The sequence below is a fragment of the Athene noctua genome, chromosome 5 (assembly GCF_965140245.1).
Source record: "Athene noctua chromosome 5, bAthNoc1.hap1.1, whole genome shotgun sequence".
Taxonomy (NCBI): domain Eukaryota; kingdom Metazoa; phylum Chordata; class Aves; order Strigiformes; family Strigidae; genus Athene; species Athene noctua.
The window spans coordinates 54458955-54484289 of record NC_134041.1 but is presented as its reverse complement, the minus strand read 5'-3'; the positions used below and the strand labels follow the sequence as shown (position 1 = coordinate 54484289).

The window sequence follows — 25335 nt, the reverse complement described above, 5'->3', positions numbered from 1 at the left end:
GCTGCTCTCTTATATCAAAGACTCTGATTGCAAAACAAATCCCCAATCAATGCTGTTTCTTCATGCCTCACCTCATGTCTGTTCCCACTGGCAAAGAACACAGCTTTGCTTTGCAGTGCTCTGACTCCTGAATATGGGTATTTTCAGTAAATGGTCTCTCATCATTTGCCTGGAGAAGCTTTACACGAAGAATGCAAAAAAGTCAGTCAGTGGAAAGAGCAAGATGTGAATGCAGGTATCGGAGCACAGATGCAAAAATGCACACAGAGACTGTAAAGCTATTCCTTTATCTCAGGAAGTAGTTTCTCTGGTCTTGAGAACTCACTACAATAACCAGGTCTGACAATACAAGAGCAGCAACAAAACAGAGATACCTTCACAGACTTATATTTTCTCATACATTATCTCTCTGAAGAACATTTAGAGGATAGAGTGCTCAAAACTATTTGAGCTACTATAGTATGATAAGGAGAGGTATCAGCATCCCCTGACTTACCATTTCCCTTGCGTGTTCTCTACAACCAAGTAGAACCCACAGAGTGGGATGGCTGGGAAGGGGCTTCATGGCTCTCTGGCTGACAAACAGCTCTATGTTAGAGGCTTACAAAGACAAGAATATTTAACAACACTCAGAAGCCTAAGATCAGCTTGAAGACAGTTTTCCTGCCACATGGTCACACCTCAGGCTCCACGGACAGCTCAGCTCTGTGTTTCATATGTGCACAAACTCCAGACAGCAAAAACTAAACCTCAAAAAAATGTAGCTGTGTGTCCTGCTGACTTGGACGGCCATGGCAAGGAAAAAAGGGCGTTCTTACTGCATTAAACCACACTAAATCAACATCCTCCACCATCCCTATTCATTTATCAGCACTCGGATGAGAAAATGCTGGAAGGATGCAGGCATAAGTGTCAGGAAAGGTAATTTTTTTTCCTGCTGCCACATTCCCCAACCGCTGTAAAGGCACTTTTTGAAACATGGAGCCTGCAGCCAGTACTGCAGCTGGTGCAGGATCATTGGCCAATGAATCACATGAGGAGGGAAGAAATAGTTACTTTTTCCTCTATCTTCTGTCATTGCTTTTCTTTTTTTGTTCTTATGGTAGTTCTTGGTTTTCACAAGATTTTTTCTTCCTTTTTCAACAGAAGATTGTGTGTTCTTGAAAACTGAAGGATGGATAGGATTCTGGCAAGATCCTTATCTCTATCTTGAGGGAAAAGCATTGTGCATGGATGCACATATACTAGGCCACTCTGCTAATACTCCACCTCTGACTGGGAGGGAAAGCAAGCAAGGAAAACACATTATGCTGCACTGTAAGTAGCTGTTCTTGAAATGTCTCCATATAAGACATTACATAGTTCAAAATGAAAAATGCTAGCACATGCAAAGAAAGGAAGAAAGAAATACAGACTCTCTGGTTTACTTGCCTACTGCCCACCTCAGCTCACTGTTTCTACCAACTCTACTGCCTTTTCATGGAATAAATCATTTTTGCACTTTTTTCTACCCATTTTCCAGACATCAAGCATTTAATGATGAAGGGCAGCATTAAGATTTAGCTCTTCTAGCATCTTAGATCAAAAATGCTGAGCAATTCAGACTGCCTGCTGTTGATCCCTGCTCCCTAAACCATCGATAGAGATCATCTCTTATTCTATTCCTCCATTCTCCTGGACCCATTAGCTTGGGAGGTAGGAGTGGGTATCACTGGACATTTGTGTTAAGGATTTACAATAAAGTAAAAAAAACAGGCCACAGGGATCAGCCTTTCAAACTTGGTCTAGAATCTGCTGGATTGAGCTTTTTGCCGCGGGTGTGTCTGGTTTCTGACCAGTCAAGATGGCATTCACCAGCTCTGGCTTTGAAAACAAAATCAAAACGTTTACCATGGATTGAAACTTTCCCAAGATGCCGACTTGGAAACTCATTTTTGCAGGTTGGGATGTCAGACTGAAAGCAATTGTCACTGCTCATGTAAAGAGATGGAGGAAACAGATGGAGACTACTTAGCAGGATATTGTGCAGTAGATGAGGGCCAGAAATGGGAAGGAACAAGGCACATTTATTGTGCAATAATATGTAAAGGGGGAAAAACACATCCTCTTCCTGCAGGCAACTGCAGTCAAATTAGTGGATGTTGCCAATTAGTCTGCTGCAATTTTAATTGTGTTCTGCCCCAAAAGTGAACACTTCTGTGTAGTGCCAGGGAAGGAACGCATGGGACTAACTCATCCAAGCAACAAAAGGGCCATGTCTGTATGGGCAGATGGGAGCACAAACTGATCCATACAATTCCTGCTCAACTGATCTGGATCTTTTCACATAGCACCACTGCTGAATTATACATGCCTTTCCAACATGGGCCAACAGCCAACAGGCTATCTTCTCCATCTGATATGGCATCATGTTTGTCTTGGTATCAGTAACTGCAGTTATCTTCATATGGTCAAGGGGATTCTGTGTATTCATCTGTTATTTACTGCAGTCAAATCGAAAACTGGCTCCATCAGGCATTAACTCTGCACATGTAACAGCCAATGTGCACGGAAACCGCATATACCCCAGGCCAACAACACACCATAAACTACTCTAGTTAAGAACAGAAACAAGTGTTGAACTGTTGGGAGAAAGAAAGTATTTATTAAACACATAATACAGTATCTTTCTCTATGGCTGAACAGGAAGAGATGATGCTGTATGGGGTAGAATGCGATGAGGTCTCTGAAGAGTTATGGACAAAACCTCTTTGCACAGCATATCTCAAATGAAGCTTGGAAAAGAAGTTGTGAAGGAAGATACTGTTAAAAAGTGTCTTAGCCAGGTCCCTGGAGCTTTCTATGTCTTTTACAGTGCTAATTTCTGTGATGACACAATTCAGGACATCAGCAGAAGTAATTGTTGTGAGACTTAGCTTGCAAGATAAGGCAAAAAAAATGCCAAGTGTTTATTCTCAGCTAATTTCTTTTCAGCAAAGCCAATTCATTTTATAAAGGTCCCAATTAATTTTAAGGAGATGTTCTGCCTGGTATCTCAAAAGAAACAAAACATAAAGTGTTCACAGCATCTGCATGTGTTTCCATATGTGCATACATGCATCTGTCTACCCACATCTCATCCACACTACCTGCTGAATATCTAAAGCAGTAAATTACCTGTAAACGTAGTGGATTACAAGTCCCAGAACTACAAAATTGCTACACACTCTTGTTTCATGGATACAGCAGGCCAGGTAGAGGAAAGAGGTCCAAATCAATCCTCCCCTTGAGGGAAAAGCTGACATTTAGGCTCAACCATGTCACCAGTCACTCGAGAATCCACACAAGACAGCAGGGTCTGCAGCACATAAACTTTTTTGTTCTCTTTGCAGTACCTAAAAGAAGGTAACTCTTTATATCACAGAAATTAAGAGCAGTGGAAGAGAAATGCCACTGAACCTGAGAACACCTTTAAAGTCTATTTATCAACAGAACAAAACTACTGTTGATTCACATTTTTCCTTCCCCTGTATGCCAATACCAAAAACTAAGAAAGTACGAATAATTCTGTGTCTAGTTCTTATCCAGTTAATAGGTCTTAGTCCTTCACAGTCCTCTGGCATTTCTTCCCCAACCTATACTATAAACCCCAATAAACATAATCAAATTTTTGTGACATAAACTCAAAAAAGTGTGTGGGCAGAAGGGTGAAGATCCTTACTGTCAAGGTTCGAAAGAGCCAGTAGCATAGGCAGGCCATGTGCTGGAGGTGGCATCTTAATTTCCCAGGGGTGTCTGAAATAACTTCTCATGGGGACTGAGACTCAAACAGGGAGCAGATCTGTCAGCTACATCAAGCCAGCACTCCTAGTGGGTGTGCTCCCAGGTGCAGTCACAGTCCTGCTGCTTACTTACAAACTAAATAAGCTGCTCCTGACTCATCAGGGTACAGCTTATCCGGCCTATATAAAATCAGCCCTGGGGGTTTATCCTAATTGAATAAGAAGCGCTTTTTTGCCAAGTCCTAGCAGCACCAGCATCAGGATATGGCAGAAGTAATGAAACATCAGCTCATCAAGTTAAGATGTTATTGTCATGAAGACATCTCAAAGCTTCAGTGCACAATATATCATCAACTCTGTTGCACATGCATCCAACATCGTGATGCTTTGAGGAAGGCATTTCTGGAGAGCAGAGGGAATCTACCTGGGATTAGAGGTCTGCAAACTTTATGACGGACAAGTTTGAAACCAATTCCAACAGAAGGGTCTGGTTCTGTTTTGCCTTCTGAAGGAAGAGACACTTTTTATAGGATGCTCTTTTAAAATTATTTTTAGTACGCTAAATTTCAGGCCCTTTGAGGAAAAAAGAATCAAAGTATATTTTTGGAAACACTAAAAAAATGACACATTTTTAGCTTTGTTTCTTTTCTCATCCTTTCCTTCACCCACCATCCCTCTTTTTTTTTGGAGTAGGAGAGGAAAAAAAAAAAAAAAGAAGTGGAAACCCAAAATGCAGAAATAATTATATACAAGTCGTTCTGGTGACCAAAATCTAAGACAAAATATTGGGGGTGGGGGTGGGGTGGGTGATTCCTCTCCAGAGGAATAGTTCATTCTACTTAACCAAACCTCTTTGTTTCCCAATGGAAAATTTGGGAGTAGAACAGTTTGCAGGGGGTGGGTGGGTGTAGTGTAGTGTGTGGCTTTTTTCAGTTTTTTGGAAAAAAATAAATAAATTGGGGAAATGACATTTACTAGCCAGCTATGCTTTGTGCAGATCTGTGAAACTCAAGCACAGAATTTTTGTTTTTTTTTCCAAGACTGATCACTGACATACTGAGTGACTTTCATCTCTTTCCCTGCATTTGGTTTAAAATTAGTTTAGTGCCTACTATATTATGAAGCCCAGTTAATTAATGTTTGCCCAGTGCTTGGCTACCCTCCTTTGAAAGTCATGTAGATGGGGAATTGATATAGATTATTGCTTTGATTTTTCTGGAAACATGAATCAGCCCTGCTTCTGATGACTTTAGAAAAGCAAAGTACATGCTCAAAGAAGCCATCAGCTCAGCCCATCAGTCCTGCAGCCAAGGACTTCACTGGAGTTACTGTTTCCCTCCCTGGAAGGGAACATTTAGAAGACTCCTAACATTCCTCTGGAGTTTGTCTCCTAGCAAAGTATCTTAAACATGACCTGTTCAAGCAATGCTTTACACCAAAATAAGGATTCTCAGTACACTGTGTGTTTAATTGCCCTCATTTGTATTAACATTTTTTGGCTGCAAATATGACATGCCTGAAATACTAAGGCTCAGTGATTCAGCTATTAACAGAGTCCTAGACAGAATACAGTGTCTCTGAAAAGCCTCAGAGTGAGAACATCATTTAATAAATGAATGCAGCAGTAGATGAATAAAAATAAAACTTAAATTGTCCAAAGAGTGGATGCCAGTATGAAACTTGGCACAGGCAAAATGTATAAGGATATGCTGATGAGCCCCATATGGGCATTGTACATAGTATTAATTAAGGAAAGATGAGCTTCCACACTCCCTATTGCAGGGTATTGTGAAGAATCATCCTGGGATAACATTTAATATTCTGGAAATAAATTTGTGGTTCAGTTTATGCATTTTGGAGAAAAGCAATGTGAAAAACTAGATTACTGTCACAAACCTTTTGTGACAGTTGTTTCTCTGTATTTCAGATGCTAACCTGAAGAGAACAAATGGCTTATTTCATTCTTTGACTTTTAACCATCAGCCAGGAAAGAAAGAAGAAGCAGGGGAGGAGGAGAAAGACAAAGAGAATAAAATACTCTGTTCTGGACCAGCTAGCATAAATGCATCAACATGTCTCCTTGTCCCAAAAAATCACACTCAATTAGCCACTGAGAGTGAGATGCTCATTTGTCCCAACATCCACAAAAGGAAAAGACAAAGGAGCAGGGAACAAAAAGGATTCTGGCAGCAGACAGATCTGCAAAGACAGACTCTGTCTGTAGAAACACCAAGTCTGCTTGGCTACAATGGGCAAAAGCAATGGTGACAGGAGGTCTGCAGATGTGTCTCATGACACGTTTGCATTCAAAACAGACACATCCTCGCAGAGAGAATGGAAGCAGTTAATAAAATGGCTGCAGCCACTTTCAGGTCTCTCCATCAGTGGAAGAGTGACACTGTAGCAGTAGAGACTAGAGGAAACATGGAGTTTTTACGGGTCCTTTGCTTCAAGCTAGATGGATGCACAAATAGTAAAGAGACAAGACTGCCCAGGGGGCTGAGCACTAGATGCACTCCCAGCTCTTCACAATGGCAGAGTCACAAAGCTTTCCCATCACCAAAGCATTACCTTTTTCAAGTAAGAATGCTCAAGGCAGAATGCTGCGATGGAGTTTGTGATACCGTCATGTCAAGAAGTAAAGATGTATGGACAAGCTGTAGGTAAATCAAGAGCTTCTCTTTGTTGGGTTCTTAATCTGTTGTTATAGATGAGCAATAAAAGGAAAGAAAAGTAAAAGGCCAAATGAAAAGTAATGCACAGTTACACAAAGTAACACAATTTAATGATTTGTAGAAAGAAAAAAAAAAAAGAATTCTGAAGAAACTACAGCAGAACCAGAAATGGCTTTAGGGAGTCACTATTACAGATTGCCCCTAAAATCAATATTATAATAGAACATGTCTCATTCCCTCAAAGATTTTCAATCAAAACCTGAAAACCAAAAATATTGTGAGCAAAACCTAAGAATCTTTCTGTACCCTTTGGCCAAAAACCCACCAGCGTTTTTGGTTTGGTTTTCTTTATTTTTTCCAATGAAAAAGCAGACTTTCTCCTTTGGGAGAAAACCCAGATCTACTGAAATCAGCTCTGAAGTCTACAGGCATTATTTATTATTTCCTCAGTCCTTGCTGGCAGTCACAGGTCAGTATGTTTCTCAAACTCAGCTGCAGAACTTCTGATATTTCACTAAACAAGGAAATGTATCTACATCCCATTTTTATTGCCTTCTGCCCAATGGAGGGCAATTATCTGTGAGATAATTACAGAGTTACGATAACCACCTCTATCTCCTATTCCAATTAGCTCACTACAAATATGCAAGTGAAACAGCCTCACTCACTGGCTTCTCGTCCTTGTTCTGTATATGATCAGCAAGAGACAAGTTACTGAATCAACATTATTTAAAAGAACCTGTAGTGCAGCTAATAAGATACTCCTTCCTGCTCTTACGTTCCGATGTAGCTTCATGCTCACTATGCTTAACAATAGCAGAATTAAACTCATCTCATTCTACAGAGGAGGCTCAGGGGAATGCCAGGGAACGAAAGGATGGGAGTTTCAATTTCTTCTCTTGCCGAGAATGAATTCTGCCTCATATAACTGCTGATGAATTGTCGTTTTAAGAGAGTTTGTTAATTTCCAACAGGCAGAAGGCATAAAGAGGGACCTCCTTATCTTTAATGGATGTTATTGAGCGACACAAATGGCTCATGTTTAAATGAATGCAGAAACATCTTGTCTGTTTTGCCATGATAAGACTGTTCTTTCTGCACAGCATGGGTTCAGCTCCTTCTGTTAAATAAAACAACTGGTTTTGTTCAACTTAATGGCAGGCAAACTTCCAAAGGTTCAGAGGCTAAAGTCAGTTCAGAGAGATGAACCAAAATTTATCTGGGTCCTTCCTGATTCTTACTGAGAAAATCTACCTGAAGAGCTTTGAGGTATGACTGAAAATCTAGTTTCAAGCAAAAATGGTCCCTAATAATACTGATGTACTTTACTGAGGATAAATTCTCCATTAGATTGAAACTTTCTCCAATGCAAGAATGCTTCCAGCCCCAGCTGCTGTGAAGAAGAGAGCACTGCAAGAACCCCCATAAAGTACTCCTCTTAAAATCCAAGTGGGCCATCTGGGGCAGAGGGGAGGCTGGGTCCAGGAAAGATGCTCGCTCCCTGATGCCAGCAGGTGTCCTGCCACTGTTTTCCAAATGGCTGGAAAAATTTCTGTATAATCAGAGTATGTGAAAACACCCTAAAGTTCTCAGAGCAGTGGTGATTTTTAAAACAACTCCCAAATGTTTCTTTTCCAGTCATCTGAAAGCAAGAGGGGTTCTCTCCCACACTGAAAATTCACCTATTTGCCCAGAAACAGAAAGATTAGAGTGGTATAGAACAAAGGCCAAAAGCTAAGACAAAAAGCACACAAGAAAAATTGGGCAATATTCCTTGCTAGCCAGAGAGTGCAAAATACAATACTACTGTCAGCCCAGCTTTTGATTAGCTTTGCCAAGCTATGACAGTATGGGAGATCCCCATATGCCACAGAGAGATGCATTATTCAATATATTAATTAGAGGGCTGGCTTTCATCACTGCTTCCTACAAAGTATCACAGAGAATTACTCTGGGACTATTACTGACAGGCTGAAATTAATTTGTGTGTGAGTTCACGTGCATCAGGGAGAGACAGTCCAGTCAGGCTGCATGAGTCTGCCGTACAGCATTTAAGCTTCCAACAGTGACCTGTGAAACACTGCGGTGAAGCCTGAACATTTATCTGGTAGCCTGTTGCATGAGAAGATAACAGATCCTTCCACCATGCAGTGTCCAGACAGACATGGCATTGGGATCCAGTCCAGGGATCAAACTTAACTGGGAGAAATATTCAACAAATTTGTCCTTAGACCTTTTTACTAGTCTCAGACACTTAGTCACAAGAGAATGGGGGGATTACAAAGTAATGGGGGAAATAAGAGAAGACCGGCCCCTGGGACATAAGGAAACTTGACAGATGACAGATCAAAAGGAAGAGGCTTTTTGATGGCTGAAAGCCCTAACTGCAGTACAATATGTGACATTTAGTGGTAAGCATTAAATTTAAAACCAATGAACAGAAGTATTTCAGCTCTTACTTTTCCAGTCTTAAAAAAAATAATCACTGTCAACCACAGTACATTAAAGTCATAAATATGGCTAACATTACAAATTGTACTAAAATCACAAAAAATCACAAATTCTAAAAGCTAGATAGTATTTATGTAAGGACATCCACAGTTACATTAGTGGAGAAGGGGTAATCCTTCCTTCTGCAAGATATGCTGTGTTTCTCAAGTAAAAGAAGGTTAGAAAAAAAGTTCCTCAGAGGTGACTTATTCCAAAATTACCCTTACAGAGGGTATATACCAGCCATTGAAGGAACTCATTTTGGCTGTGATAGCAGCCAAAATTTCGGAGGTGGTATATGTATTGTGAGTTTGCTGTCATGAGGCTCTTTTCTTGTGGTTCATTTATTATGTAATTCATCTGTTTTAAAGGAGAATTTAAAGTATTTTAAAATATCTCCCTTCATGATTACACACAATCCTTGTAGCCAGTATGTGTTTGGTTTTTTCTTGTTAAAAGAGCTTTGAGCCCAGGGAGCCTCTCAGCATGGCATCCACAAGACTTTGTAAAAAAAGTCACACTTATTTTCCTAGGAAAGCAGACAGTAAGAGCATCACACAACAGCAAAGTCAGGCAACTAATAGCCTTCAGGAGTTTTTCCAATGCATCAGCTACTATTTAGACCTTACATTCACAGTACAAGAGACTGGTTGTGTCAGATTTCCTTTGTAAAATGAAGTCATTAATCAGCATAAATTACAGAATTGTCTAGGTTGGAAAAGACCTTGAAGATCATCCAGTCCAACCATTAACCTAACACTGACAGTTCCCAACCACACCATATCCCTAAGCACTATGTCGACTCTACTCTTAAACACCCCCAGGGATGGGGACTCCACCACCTCCCTGGGCAGCCCATTCCAACGCCCAACAACCCCTTCTGTAAAGAAATGCTTCCTAATATCCAGTCTAAACCTTCACTGGTGTAATTTGAGGCCATTACCTCTGTCCTACTGCTAACTATTTGGTTAGAGACTCATCCCCAGCTCTCTGCACCCTCCTTTCAGGGAGCTGTAGAGGGCGATGAGGTCTCCCCTCAGCCTCCTCTTCCCCACACTAAACACCCCCAGTTCCCTCAGCCGCTCCCCGTACGACCTGTGCTCCAGACCCTGCACCAGCTCCATTGCCCTTCTCTGGACACGCTCGAGTCACTCAATGTCCTTTTTGTAGTGAGGGGCCCAAAAGTGAACACAGGAATCGAGGGGCGGCCTCACCAGTGCCGAGTACAGGGGTCAGATCCCTTCCCTGTCCCTGCTGGCCACGCTATTGCTGACACAAGCCAGGATGCCATTGGCCTTCTTGGCCCCCTGGGCACACTGCTGGCTCCTGTTCAGCCGGCTGTCAATCACCCCCCAGGTCCCTCTCTGACTGGCAGCTCTCCAGCCACTCCTCCCGGAGCCTGTAGCGCTGCTGGGGGTTGTTGTGGCCCAAGGGCAGCCCCCGGCATTTGGCCTTATTGAAACTCCTCCAGTTGGCCTCAGCCCATGGCTCCAGCCTGTCCAGGTCTCTCTGTAAATATACACCAGAAACCCAAATGTCTTTGCTTTTAGTTCCAGGTAAACGAGAAAATATGCTGTAATATTCCTCCAGTATTATACTAGGGTTTTCTTTTCACCTTCTACGAAGATGCTTTCCCAGATCCAACTATTAGTGTATCTCTCAAATTAGTTTAAAAAAACATGGACTGTGATCTGAAATGGGAATGGTAGCCTGAACGTTACACTAACTGTGGGCACAAACAGAACAGGTGGGGTCTATGCAGCCTCTATAAAGTCCTGCAGGGTTTCCCAGAGACAGAAAGTGAAGGATTTTCCTGTTCTTAGATTAATTTAGGATTTTACACTCTTAGATATCCATGAAATGTATCACAACATCCCTGAAAGAACACTTAGCAATCTGTAGTTGAAAAATAGGATACAATTAAGTTTAGGAACAAACACGCTCATGGTCAAAACCAAAATATAAAACTCACAAAGGTTTCTCAAACTTTGTTGATCACTCCTGTAAGCTACTGATCACAGTTATGAAGTACATTATAAGCATACTGAACATCTCACTTGGATATTAGGGACCAATATCTGTTCTACATCACAAAAAATCAAGATGGGAACAAGAGTCAGGATTCCTCTATGCTGGCTTTATCCAGACACTTTGATTCAGACTGTGCTCCTTCCCTACTTTAATTTCAAAAGCTCATATATTGTAAAATATTTTACTCAAATTTTAAAATCACTTTAGAAAACATCAAAAAATGTCAAACATGTTACTTTGTTTATTTTTTGAGAGAAACATTTTGATAACGTTGACATTATTTTTAAAGTATCTTTATTAACTTGAAACTTTTTCAACAAAAATAGACACTAATACAGCCAATAAAAAGTATCCAGCTCTACATATCCAGGTTCCACTTCTAACTCTGCCACTGAGTTACTGTGTAATAACAAGTTGGTCATCTACAACCTACTGTTTGGAAACATTAAATATCTATAGTGTCAACTGCATTAACTGTAGGCACACAAAATACCAATAAAATCCCTAATCTCACAGTTCCCCCACTTGCCCATCTTTTAGTGAAAAGGAAAATAAAATTGGTCTTCTTATTCCCACGGTGTTTTGATCTTTAACTAATGTGACCTTGCAAGGAAATCTTTCAATATGTGCCAAGAAGGTCACATGTCTCCTGAACTCTTACTAGAGAGCTGGAGGCTAGAGTTTGAAAATTTTGTCCTCATCCTAGTACAGTTCATAATCACAGTGGCTTCAGTAATGCATTCCAGATTTATGTTATCATTACCCTCTGGGAGAAAAATCTTTCCCAGGTGTTCTCACCCACAGGGCATGGGGTGCAAGTCCCTTAACACAGGTAAATGAGTCATTAGCCCACGGGAGCCTCCAGTAATAGTCCCTGTTCAGTTCTTCATGCACGATCTACATGAATAGCCTCAATGATGCTATAGGTGGTGTTATCCATGGCTGCCAAACTGGAATTACTGCTTTTATCCACAGCTCCATATACGGTATGGTTTTAATTCTGAAAAACTCTAATGCAGAATTACTTAATAGTCAATTTGACATTTACAAGACTCTGTTTTCTTAACACTAAACTTGGCTGTAAAAAATCAGGCGATGTTTCCCCAGCACTATGCAATGACACCATCTGGTAGTTAATGATTAGTGGGATTTACAAGAGAGACAGGCACATATTTGACTAACCATTTCATTGCTGGCAAACTAGTCAAAAGTAAAGGTAACCTTAGCTGTATTCAAAGGTCACTTCTGGAACTGCTGCTGAAACAGTCTGTGTGGACTCAAACTGGCACTGGGATTAGGAAATATCAGTGCTGTCACAGAGATGAGGAAATAAAAACAGACACAAACCTCTGCCCAACTGCAGATCCAAACCCAGATCATAACCTTTAGAAACATTGAGGTAAATCCCTTATCTTCTGCTACATTACTCTCAGATATCCAAACAAGCCTTCGCTACAGCCTTCATGAAATTCAAGCTGCAAATAAACAGAAATACACTGGCTAAATTTTATCACTGTTCCCATCCAAAATCATGACAAAAAGGACTGAAAACCTTACTCTCAAGAGACAAAATTTGCTGGCTCATGCCTCAAACAACTGTGACAGAAACCCATAACTACAGAGCACAGCCTAAATGAATGTACAGTCTTTTCCCTTCTCCCAGTGAAAGCATGGCCTGTTATATTCTCCCAATTTTTAATCCTGGAGTTCAAAACAATTGTGGCTGGCATTCATGGATACCAAAACAACCAGAAATCTAGTCAGTTATCATAGAAAGAGAAAAAAATAAAATTCTGGACCGACCAAGTGAGGAAATCGGCAGTGTATTCGAGAACTGCTTGTTATACCACATTTTTCCTATTTGTGGATACAAACACTGCTCCTTGAAGCCAGGCTAGTGTATGTCCTATTTTCCTACTACTACTGTCTCTCTCCCCCTGCCTTGTTGGCATTTTCTGCCCAGCTTTCATCATTAGCATGTATTTCAATGTCTTTTACTGACTAGGCTCATCCTGGGCACTGATTTCAGTGCTCCAAATATCCCAGTAGCCATCAGAAATGCTGTGCAGATTTCTCCTCCTTCCATACAAATGGGTTTTCCCCACTTTCCCGCTCCCAGGCTTTGGGCTTTGACAGAATCACACCAAGTCCCAGAGAGCATGTTTAAAAAAATTAGACAGAGAAAGAAGGGTAAATGTCTAGATGGACCAGGGGAAAAAAGAAAAAAAAAAAAAAAGGAGGAAAACAGTCTCACATTCACAACTTCATGTTCCCCAGTGATGATGGTGATGGGAGGCAAGAAGCATGAATGAGTCCTCCAGCAAAGAGCCGCCTAGGGAGACCCTAAGAAAGGGGGTGGGTGTCCCAAGAAATATAGCTCTGTCCTCTGCACAGAATGATGATCCCTGCCATTACTCAGCAAACACAGACAGGGTCTCCAAAGACAGATGGACAGGGGATGATATTCACAGTCATTTAGTTGATTAGCCAGAAAATGTAGGTCACCTTGTAGAACTCCACATTTTAAAGAATTAAACCATAAGATTATAAAAGGACTTCATACACCCCTAAAACATCTTTTAACTCTCTAGAGCCCTTCAGTGCTCTTAATTGACTACTGTAGAACCTGGTACTCACCCACTACACCCAACAAGGAAAAGAAATGCTCTTCTATCCTAATCTTACCTAGGGGTAACAAGGCAAAGCCAGCTTGAGTCACCCAAGATAACATGGAAAAGTTGTGGTCCAGTAAAGTGCTGAACAAGGCTTGGTGAATGCTCTGCTAACAAAACTGTCCTGCCCACCTGCTTAGTCCTGTTGTCCCACCACAGGAAAAGACAGGCAGTAAAGCAACTTCAGGACTATTCAAGTACTTTGAGTTCTTATCTGAACAGAGACAGTATTTAATCAGCACAGTACACACCATGTGTTTTACAGACGAGGAAACTTCCCCAACATTTCTACAGTACAAAATATGGACTGTCTTTTTTATATCCCTCCACATGACAGCACAGGTGTCTAAGTTACAGTGAGAGAAAATAAACAGGGCCCAAAGGGAGCCACAGAAATGTGTTTTAAAAGAAAAGAACATTGAGTAAGTCTTTAACAAACTTTGCACCCATGCTGGTTCCAGTTATCTTGAGTAATTTCAGAGTGATGAGTGATCTGGGAATTTCTATATCACATTAGCGTAAGCTCCTATTTCCAGCCTTACAGGATCCTAAGTTAATAATATCTCTGAGGCCAAGGCACGTGGGAGCCAAATTTGGATGCCTGTACTCACATCAAGGAACACATTCTGTTCAAGCTCTGCCACTGCCATCAGTGGGTGTATCTAACAAGTGAATCACTACTACAGAAGCAAAGATCTGAAATCCTAGTTTTTATAACTATGCGTGGCCCAGAGGTGAATCTCAGCTCAGGCACAAACTTTGAGCTGGCTGCAGGAACTGATGAGAGATGTCCTATAACTGCAGGACATGTGACATCCATATGGGATGAGAACACAAAACTACAACTCAGTGATTAGTAACATTTGGGACTAAGGAGAGCTGTTGAAGGCAAGAGCCAGGACACAAAGCCACAGATCAGGATTGAAGCTTGGGACTTTGTTTTTGACCAGTGGGGAGCCATCACAGATGCTGCATGCTGGAGCTCCAGCAAAATGCACAGACTGACTTATGTGTCCATGACTAACAGAGAGGTCTTGCTTACTCTGCTAGTGAAAATTCCCATCCCAACCTCACGAGTTCTGATGCAGTCATAATTTTCTCCTGGTCTTAAACTCTCTATATCTGAGCTCTCTCAGGGAAGATATTATTATTTGGAAAGGTCTCAGAGAGAAAAATAAGACCTCTCCCTGTCAGGCTGACTGATCCCATGAACCAGATGAAGATTATAGTCTTCACAAGCCCATTCACGGCAGCCTGAGAGATGAAAGTCATGCTTCGAAGGCAAAAACATTTGACAAAGGCTGCCCCAGATAAAGCCATCTCTATTCAAATCAGACGAAAATTGTCCCATTTGATGAAGGATGCTTACCAGAGCCCCTAAATAATAAATAATGCAGAGCAACACTAACTAGTATCTTATCTCTGATTTTGTCATCTCCCTATCATTATTTCACCTTTCCTTAAAGTTTTAATTAAGACGTTCGATAATTTAGTATTTGATGGGCTGATGAATTCCACAGAGTAGTGGCTCATGTCCCTCTGAAACTTATAGCTATACCCTCTTTCTCCCTCTTTCACAGCCTAATAAAAAGAAATCACTGAATTCCCAAGGCTAAAGTGTTCTCTTTGCATTTCTTTCTGTACACATCTTACAAGCCAGACCTTATGAGCCATCACAGTTTGCAGCTTTAAAAAGAAAGAAAGGAAGGAAAAAAAAAGAAATGAGACAGCTAAAGGGAGTTATTATGTTCTAAAATTCCAACACCTCTGACCCTTGCACTACAAATTTGTTCAAATCTCTCTCACTCTGGGAAAAAACTAATTCACTCTCTTGGAAAGTTCATCGTCAATGGGATTCTACTGTTTCTGAGTAGAATAAAGATTTCTAGATCTATTCCATACAGGTTTTAACTATAGAAGACATACATTTTCTAAGAGGAAGAGACACTTGAAACAGAGGCATTATATAATGCAGTGTTAAAAAACAGCATTCAAACTGTGCAGCCAAAAGACTGTATGAAAAATGAGGTAGATTGTGGAAAAGAATATACAGGTTTGGGTGTCAAATGGACAAACAGGCAAGTTTCATTAACCATTATTATATGAAAGTAGAAAATAAACTACACACAGACTATCCTTTAAAAAGAGATTCTGCTTTGTTCCCAAGTCAATTCAGCCCTTGCACTTTATCCTCCAAGAAAGCCTCTCCCCTAAGCTCATCTGTGCTATTAGAAGGGTAGGGTACACTTACCCCATAGGACCAGCTATTCTGCTCCACAGAACGATATGCCTGGAGAGGATCTACACTCATCTTTGTCATGAAATCAAAAGATTTTGGATAGTCAGGTCAATTAACCACCTGCCACCAGGAGAACAAAACCACCTTTCCTTCACTATGGAAATGTGAAACAGTAACATGGTCAGACAAGGTTCTAGATCTTCAATACATTTTGAAGGTCTATGTGACATAAGAGCCTTACAACTTCCTTTCCTCGATATTCAAAAACCTTCTTACAGTGTCCAAAACCCAAGGCACTCTAAGGGAAATTTCCAGACTTGGTCCCAAAAAGCCATGTTGTAAATGTGGAAGTCAAAAGCTGTTAAGTGACATCTGCAGAAGAACCTAGACAATTTGAAAATCCCATGAGGTGCCTATCTCCACTGCAAGGTATGGAAATACTGCAAATCCAATCTATCGATGTTTGGGGTCTGGATTCCATGTACTTTTAATGACGCATAAGAATTTCTATGGGAATTTAACTCTAAAATATATACATAATGTTTTGCAATTGGGAGTCAATTCTTAAGTCAGCCAAGTCCTTTTTATTTTTAACCATTCAAAAATAAGAGTCTATGGTTCCTTAATATTACAATCCTTTTGGCATTAAGGACCAGGCACTTAACTATTTGCAGATCCTGTAAATCAGCACTTATACACATTCACACACATACCTTCACACACACACCATCATCTGGCATGTCATCAGTACAGTGTTGAGAATCTGATTTGAGCCTCTTATCCTAGACTCAACAACAGAAGAATATTGATGGGTTTTCTCTTTCTCTCTAAAGTAAATTCTTGGGCCTTCACATGGTGGAAAGAAGCTTGAAAAAGTGGCATATGAAATGGAGGACCCTGGAGACAGGAACTAAATTTGTTTAATCATCTGCTTTTAAGACACTCCCAATTTTGGAGGCTGACGCTTGGGAAATAGCAGGGAAGATAGTCACAAAGCAGATTTTTAGCAAACTGTTCGCAAATCCTGGGCTCTCACCAGTCAGTAGAAAGAAACTGGCTCCTCAGAGAGTGATTCAAAGCAGAGTCTGAATCATCCTTTCTCCCAGTGGTTGCATAACGATACTGGTCAGAGTGGCTGGCTCTGCACAAAGACTGTGTTGTAGTCTAAAGTAGCTCTCAGAAGGGTTGAAAAATAGGAGGTCTAACGATCATAACTTTGTCACTGAAGCAACAAGCAGTTTGTGGTAAGTACGTATATAACAAAGAAGTAGAAGTTTTGCAATTATCAAAAAACTTGTACTTGTCTGTACAAGACACGGCTGTTATCAGACAAAAAGGAGACAGAAACATGGGGACTACAGCGCTGCAAGATCTGTGCTATGGACTAAGTATATAACGTTGATGATGACCGAAACCAAACATATACTTAATGTCCAGGTAAAGCAATCAATCCCTTCGGGTTAGATGCCCTTCTCCCCCACCATGACCTGCCCAAAGCAAGCAAGGCCTGAGGACATAACTCACCAGTAAAACCTGTTCGGAGTGACCCGCTCCTGCATGAGCTGCCATTTTCTTCCAAAATCCATGGAGCTGTACAGCTGAAAGACAGAGAGGAAGTATAAAATTTGAGGAAGAAGAATAAGGACTGCTACTAAATGAAGTAATAAAATTGAAGAACAGGCATGGATTGTCCTGCACAATTATTGATTAGCCTTGCTCCCAGGGAAGGCTAATAAGGCAATTTCCTCCCCTCACATTAACCTAGACTGAGCTCCTGAGACTCAAAAGCAGGTAGGCTTTTCCAAAACCTTTTCAAACATTTTTGTGCCTTCTGATTTCAGTTGTCAACATGTTCATTTTGACTGCCACAGGACAAAGCTGGCAGTGTCCTGGCTTTTTCAGCCCAACAGGAAGCAGGTGATTGATGATATGTAAATTCCTCACATTAAATAGAATGAGAGGCAAATTAGATTAGATAACATGACTATGATGTGGTAGGTAGTGACTCTATACTCAAGGTCATGCTGCGATTCATTTTTATGATGTGGATTACAGCTCTTCTGTGGGGGAAAGAAAATTGCTTCTAATTTACAACTTCTATGTTCAGAAGAAGGTCTAAATTTTGAAGTAAGTTAGAAATCAATCTGCTCATTAGTTAAACATTAAAGATAGTGAAGTGGCTCTTCTTGAAAGCCAAATTTTCAATCTAATGATTGCTTTGAGTCTTTCTGGCTAACAAATGGTGCAACTGTAATGTAACCAAATTTCCATGCAGCTCCACACTAAGTCTCAGACATCCCTTTGCTTCATACATACTCTGCTTAGTACCACAAACACCGTTCTCCATACAATTAGTTTATTACCCACAATCCGCTCATAATCAAAGCATATGTAAGGTCCTTTTCTCCAACTTTGAGCAAGTTTCTTTTTTTTTCAGGAAAAAAATACACTTTGAGAAATAACTACTCTGCTTTACAACTAGATCATAGAGAAATAAATATCAGGCAGTGTTTTGAACAGAATTTCAAATAAATTTAATCTAAAATAAATTCTTAATATCTACTATCTTAGCCTGCAATCAATGCTTATTTTATCTTAATAAAATAAGCATTGATTGCAGGCTAAGATAGTAAATAGCAGAACTGAAAAAAATTAAATGTTTGTAATATCCAAGTTTAGGTCCTTAATGGGAAAATGGTATCATTAGAGTAAATGTTCTGCATTTGATTTGATTTTGAGTAACTGGAATTACAAATCAGAGGCAGGTCCATGTTCAGATTAGAAAGGTTCACAAGCTAGTGATGTGTACTGTGGCACAGCTATGACAGATGGCAAAGTGTGACTGGGAAGATAAACTATATGTGCTCGCACCAAAAATTGAAGTTTCTTCAATGGGGCAGTGTCTTTGACCAGTGATCCAGCAGCCACATCAGAGGTGGACCATGGGACAATTTACAAAGGTGTTTGGAAAGAGCTCTTCGAGCAGTGTCCAAAGCCTGAGGCAGCTGATTAATTCTTACTACATTTGTACTCAACTACACAATCAAACCACTATATAGCTAGCAAAACAAAAACTGAAATTCAGACCCCATCAAGTATCTAATACAACTGGTATGTGCAAAGACAAAAGAATCAGTCCTTTGCTTTTATGCCAACAGGAAGTCCAGTTTCTGCCAATGACAGCTCAAGCTGCCAGTGAAGAGAACATCAGGGGAAAAGAGATGGAAGCAGACATCCTCCAATCTTCATGTCATAATTGGCTCCAGTTATGTAGACTTCACTCCAACCAACGTCACTGGGCTCATGGTAAGAAATATTAGGAAAGATTTTCTGCCCCATGTTCTGCAGGACATAAACCACAATCTGAATATTACGATTTGGCAGTATTTCTTTGGCACTGTTACTAGGTAAGATAGTGCACTAAAAAAGCCCACGTTATCTGGGCTTCCTCTGCTTTTCTGATAAACCAATCCCAGTGACAGTCTAAAAAAATACTGTAGAGAATCCTCTGCCCCAAAAGGAATTCTCCACAGATACAAAATAAAGCACTGATTTATTCTTTTTTTTTTTTTAATTAAAGGAACCAGGAAAACTCCTCCAAATTTGAGGATAGGCTTATGAAGTCAACATCGATATTAAGATAACTACCTGGATTTTTAGGAACAATAATGGAAAATCCACACTCTAACAGTCAAAAGTGCTACTACTCTGCCTTGACTTTAGCATGGTGCCTGCCAAAAATATTCCTTGAGTCATTTGACATGCTTTTATAGACACAAGGACTTCTGCATGCAGACGGAGTTGCATCAGTTTCATCAAACAACTTGGCTATTCTTTCCCTTTCCTGACTTGCAGATTGAGCCACGGCGCTATACAAATCACAGGCTTTAGGCAGCTTAGCCTCAGTTAACTCATGTTCACAAGCAAGTGGGACTACCATTTTTATTGTATTCTGCAACAGATTAACCATCCTCACCTTGAGAGAAAAGGATTAGCAAAATACATCCATTTCCTTAGATTCTCTTTTATCTTTTGCCCCTAGCATTTCCTTTTCTTTTGGAGCCGCACATCTGTAGTAGCTCAGTGGAATGAAGCACAATCTCTAACTACTCATCCTTCCCCCTATCAAGTTAAAAACCTGAGACCAGTTACTGAGTATTGTTCCTCCCTTCTTTCTACTAAAGCTCAGGCTGACTGGTGGTAGAAGGATTAAATTGAACTTGTAGCCTTTAGGTGATCTAGATAAAGAGATAAGGAGAATATTATTCATCTGAAGAACTTTATTTATCTATTCACCTACTCATTCTAAGCATCCACTTTGAATTTTAACCAGATGATTGAGTCTTAAAGCTGTATGGCAGAATAAATTCCTGAAAGGTCTCTCTGACCCAGTTTACTTTCACAGTATTATTTACAGATGTAAATGTAAATATTAATGTTGAATTACTAAATAAAACATACAATAAAGAGTTTTCTAATATGCATTAAAATTGAATATATATATATATATATATATATACACACACAGTTTCTGTTCATTTCCCTTCATGGGACAAGAGATGCTTTTAGTAGAGACAACAAATTTAGTAGTAAGTATAGTAGATTTCAATAGAGATTAATTTGTCCTAAAGCTGAATACTAAGCAATGGAAAGAAATCAGGTCTGTTTGGTGCCAAGATTTTCCTTGTTTAAAGCTTTGCTCTGGCTCTTTAGTGATGAGTAATCTCTGGCACTTCCACCTCCCAGAGCACTCCAACACACTGGTTCGAGATGGACTTCAGTGTACCATGAAGGTGTACTGCGAGGGTATGCCCTTTCTGCAACCTCCTGTGTTATTTAACCTGCTCTGATGAATGAAAAATTAAGACTCTTATGGGTCTTTATGTCTGTATGGGCTGGTCTTGTGCCTCAATGCATCTAAAGAGTGTCATGCAAAGGACTTGACTAAGGAGCAATTCAGAAGTGGGACCCAAAACAGAAAGACAAAGTTCTGGTTCAAGGCAAGGGTGACAAAATTCATTTTCTAACAAGAAAACGAACTCAGAATCCTGTACAGAGGCACCTCATTAAACACAGTCACAGCACTTGTCCAATCCCAGCAACCTCTGCACCTATTTGAGTGGACAGGAGCAGCCTCCTGAAAGCTGAGGTGCTTTTGAGAACAAACACATGATGTTCAAATTCCCTACTGAGACATCTGAATAACGCTTATGAATTTCACCCACCCTTGCATCAGACAACAGGGTTTTTTACTAGGCATGACTCTAAAATTCCTGCTTGCCTGCAGACACATGCAACACTGCCACAGGGTAGATGGAATTCAGAAAGATGAAGGAGTCAGCACTGTATGTCAAATAAATATACCTTTTAATGCACTCTCAGACCTGATGAAGCACCTAAAGTATTTCCCTGAAATACTATTCCCTAGTCATACTAGCAGGATCCAAGAGCAGTTCTGCTTTCACACTTGGCTTTGAGATCAGCCCAGCTCAGCAGTACAGGTACAGTCTTTAAGAATGGGTGCTGAGCACTGGGGAAAATCTGTCTATGCTCATGAGCCTAGTTACACCTACCATCAAAAAAAAGAAAAGGCCATACCATCAAGAAGGTAAACAGTAAATGTTTATCTAAACAGCATCACAATACTTCACACTCAAGGATTGTAGCACCAGACATATCACATCCACCAACACAGTCCTGTGTTTTACCAAGAACACACAATCTGTGTGAGGAAAGACCTTGGCAGCTCAAGTGATACACAACTTTATTTCACCATAGGCCGGAATATTAACTCATGCTTGTCTTGCTCAGCACAAGTCTGATTCACAAGACTATTACATACCACAGGCAGAATGCTGCTTCTTAAAACTCTAAGAACATTTCCAACATTTTATGTAACCCCAGCATTTTTTCCAAGATAAGCAGTGAGCCCCTTGAAGAGGGACCTTTATCCCTGGTGTTAGATTCTATGCCATGAACATGTTCAACGTGCCAGAAACACAATCAAAAGTACAGAGCTGGAAAGGAAGGAGTTATACACATATGCATGCATGCACAGTGTCACATATGAAAAATGTCTCCATGATGTTGCAATTCTCCAGTACAAACTCTCAGGGTGACACATCCTGCTTGTTTACTTGGATGATCTTATTTGGGGCTGGGGTAATTTGTTTGGGGTATTTTGTTTATTTTTCCCAATGAGAGCTAGCAAAAAAATACAACAGGATTATTTTACTGAAGAAGTCAAGCTTCCTAGAACTGGAGCAGTGTGATAAACTGGCCTGCTTAAATTCCACTTACGGAGAGAAGAGGAAGCAATGAAGGAAAAACATGGAAACCACAGGAAGAGACTCAACCCCCTGATGTTAGTCATCCATGTCCAAGCTAGTCACCAAGGTTTATTTTTAGACAGGCAAGAAACAGGCTTAAAACAGGCGCTTCTAGAGTCACAGTTCCCATTCTAAGATACACTTCTAAAATTGCTTATTATTTACGTCTTAAAAGCCTCCATTTCTCTCCATAAACACTAAAGAAAGTCCACAGTGACTAGTTCAGAAGGAGATAACCCCACCATAGATAGATGATTTAGCTGAGATGGATTTCATGTCGGGTTCCCTGTCTCCAGGTTGACCTGCTTGGTCGTCTTGGGGTGGAGCAGGCAGAAGACTGAAGATTCAAGGAGAGCTGGAGAAAGACCAAGCATACAATATGCTGGGTACACTTTACCACAGCAAGAAGCACACTGATAATGTCATGTATAGACTGAGAAGCATAGACCACAGACTAAAGAAATTCAAGAGAGCTTTGATGTTTTTAGACTTTCATGCTCAAACACAGAAGAATTAGGCATCAGGAACATACATAAAAAGCTTATATCCAAATAAAATCAAATATTCTTTGTTGCTATGAAATCCGGTCTATTGGCCTGAGCAAACATCTGGTGAGAATCTCAAAAGTTTCCTGTCTGCCAGCCAACCCGGGAATGCAAATAATGGTGTCAGATAAAGTGAGGAAGAACAGCTGGACTACATGCACTTAAAGGAACAATTCATTTATTACACACAAAATTATACTTTCCCCAGACAATACATCCAGCTGATGATGGAAAGATGTATTCATATTAATCCAGCAGGGTGAGAGTCAGCTTGTGGTAATTACTGGGCAGCAGCTGACACATGGTAACACGATGGAAGAGAAGGGACAGACTAGCCTGGCCTGCCATGTCCTCAGAAGAGCATGATCCCGAGCGGTAGCTTGGATTGCTTACATGAAAAGATGGCTCTGATCCCAGAAAAGCACAAAAGCAAACTAACGCCTCAGCCAGAGCTGGTGGGAAAAATCTACAAGATGTGTGGAGGGTTCCTGCCAAAAAATCAAACTGGGACAGAAGAAAAATAAAATTAGGTCAACATTTCTGTAGGAAATTGGACTGCATGCAATCAGTCTGCAAAGAGTAACTCAGAAAAAAAAGTCTGCTGCAGGGTATTAAATTTTCTCTACAGAGGGCAAGTGACCATGATCACTGGAAAAAAATTAGAGGCTCAGAAACTGAAAAAAAGTTGTAAACCACTCCAAAAATCGCAAGGTCTGTATTTTCTCTACACTTCTATGTTACAGATGAAATTACAAAAGGAGAAGAAGGTGCCATAATTAACATGTCAGAAAGTTCATTCCTAAAAGGAAAATGAACATGAACTGAAGGAAAAACTCACAGTACCTCTTAGCCTTGAGAATACACCACAGAGAAGCCATGTCTGACAACTGCCAGAGATGAGCCATCACATGGAAGAAAAGAGCCATTACGCAATAAATTAAAGTTGCAGTGAAAATATTTCAGGAGATAACACCAATGTTTTCTATAAAGGCACACTAAGCAGCCGAGTACTGCAGGAGAAACATATTTGGAACATCTTGAAATAATATTCAGTACACAATAAATGGATAGCCCTCACTTCACCCACTGCAAAGAAAGATCTTTTTTCCACACCTAAAATTAGACATAGGAAGAATTCGATAAGGTTGCCCTTACTTTGCAAAAAAAGCCCCAACCAAACAACGGAGTCTATCGTAGGAGAGAACTGCTTCAGCAAGTGAAAGGATGTAACAATTGCATTTCTCCCTGTTATCCTATATTTCTTTAACTCTAAAATAAAACTTACCCCTACTCAACCACTGTAAGACTGCTCCTGACACTCAAATCCATCTAGTCACCATGCTCTCCACTTGTTGAATTTAGCAAGAAATTCCAAGCTGCCAAAGCATTTCTTTTTTTTTTCTGTTTTACTGTTTCATCATTTGAAAATGGTGTCTTCTTCCTTCAGCTCCATCTGAATCCCTGAGACACTATCTACCTAAAACTCTTCATTTATACAAACAGTAATCAGATCCCCAAATCAACAAGGAATCAAAGTTGGAAGAGTAAACTCCCAAAACAGCCAAGACTGACCCAAAGATTTCCAACCAATACCCACAACACAGAAGTCATTTCCCTTTACCAATTTTTCCATTTGAGATGTCGTAAAATTGTGGTTTTCCTCCTTCTCATAGCCCAACATGCTAAATCCACTTGTGAAGACCGCCCACAATAATCCAGCAGCCATTAGTTGCCTTCAGGCACCTCAGGCATGGTGTGTCTTTATGGGCAGACCAGACTGAGAAGCCTCATCAGAGCAGAGCAATAAAAGAAAGATGACAGAATTGAGAAGAATTGGGTAAGAAGACAGGATAGATTTGGTGTAGCCATGAAGACAGAGGTTATTACTACAAAAACATGCCCAACTTCTATATCACATCTTCCATCTTACCTTCCTTGCCTATCTTCCATCCTTCCTTTTCTGAGGACAGGTGGATACTTCTCACTTTCACAACACCAGTAAAATGTTTAAGCTGTAGGATCTATGCAGCCCCCTTTCTCAGGTTCTCATGTGAGTCAGGATATGTTACTTGCAGTGTAATAGGGACAGGACTCAGGTTTAACATGCTTCAGTTGAGTGGCTGAAACCAGGTCGGGGCAACCCTTGTCATGAAACAGGCTTTATTACTCACATTAAGAAAATCCATACTCAAGGAAAGATTCAGGGCCTTCCTCTGATTCCTCTCTTTGATGATTCCCCTCAGTCTGGGTCTTAGTGAAAGTCATTGGGGACACAAGAGCTAACGTCACCTTAAAGCTGATGACCAACTCAAGAACAATGACATCATCTGTTCTTGTTCCTTCCACCTCCTCCCAGGGAAATATCTGTATCTGTCCTTGCCACCTTGCTTTGCTAGGGTTCCAGAGGAACCAAGATCTGAAGCTTGAAGGTGCTTCTGGACCTTTAGAGAAGGGAAAGAAGAGCTGCTCACGCTCTTCTCTTGCTACAAGCTGCTGGAAATCACAATTCAAGTAAGTCATCCTTGACAGCTCCACAATAAAGAACCTAAAAACAAATCCTGCTTCTCAAGCCAAAAGGTTTGTGTAACAGCTG

The 25335-nt window shown here is 40.5% G+C and overlaps 1 protein-coding gene across 2 annotated transcripts in view; it reads right to left on the bottom strand.

Moving 5' to 3' along the window:
- SORCS3 (sortilin related VPS10 domain containing receptor 3) overlaps positions 1-25335 on the bottom strand; it is a 309741-nt gene that overhangs the window by 91240 nt on the left and 193166 nt on the right. For both annotated transcript variants that reach the window (XM_074907682.1, XM_074907683.1), the window contains one exon: positions 17393-17466. In XM_074907682.1, coding sequence (XP_074763783.1) covers positions 17393-17466 — 74 coding nt within the window. The remainder of the gene's footprint in view (positions 1-17392; positions 17467-25335) is intronic.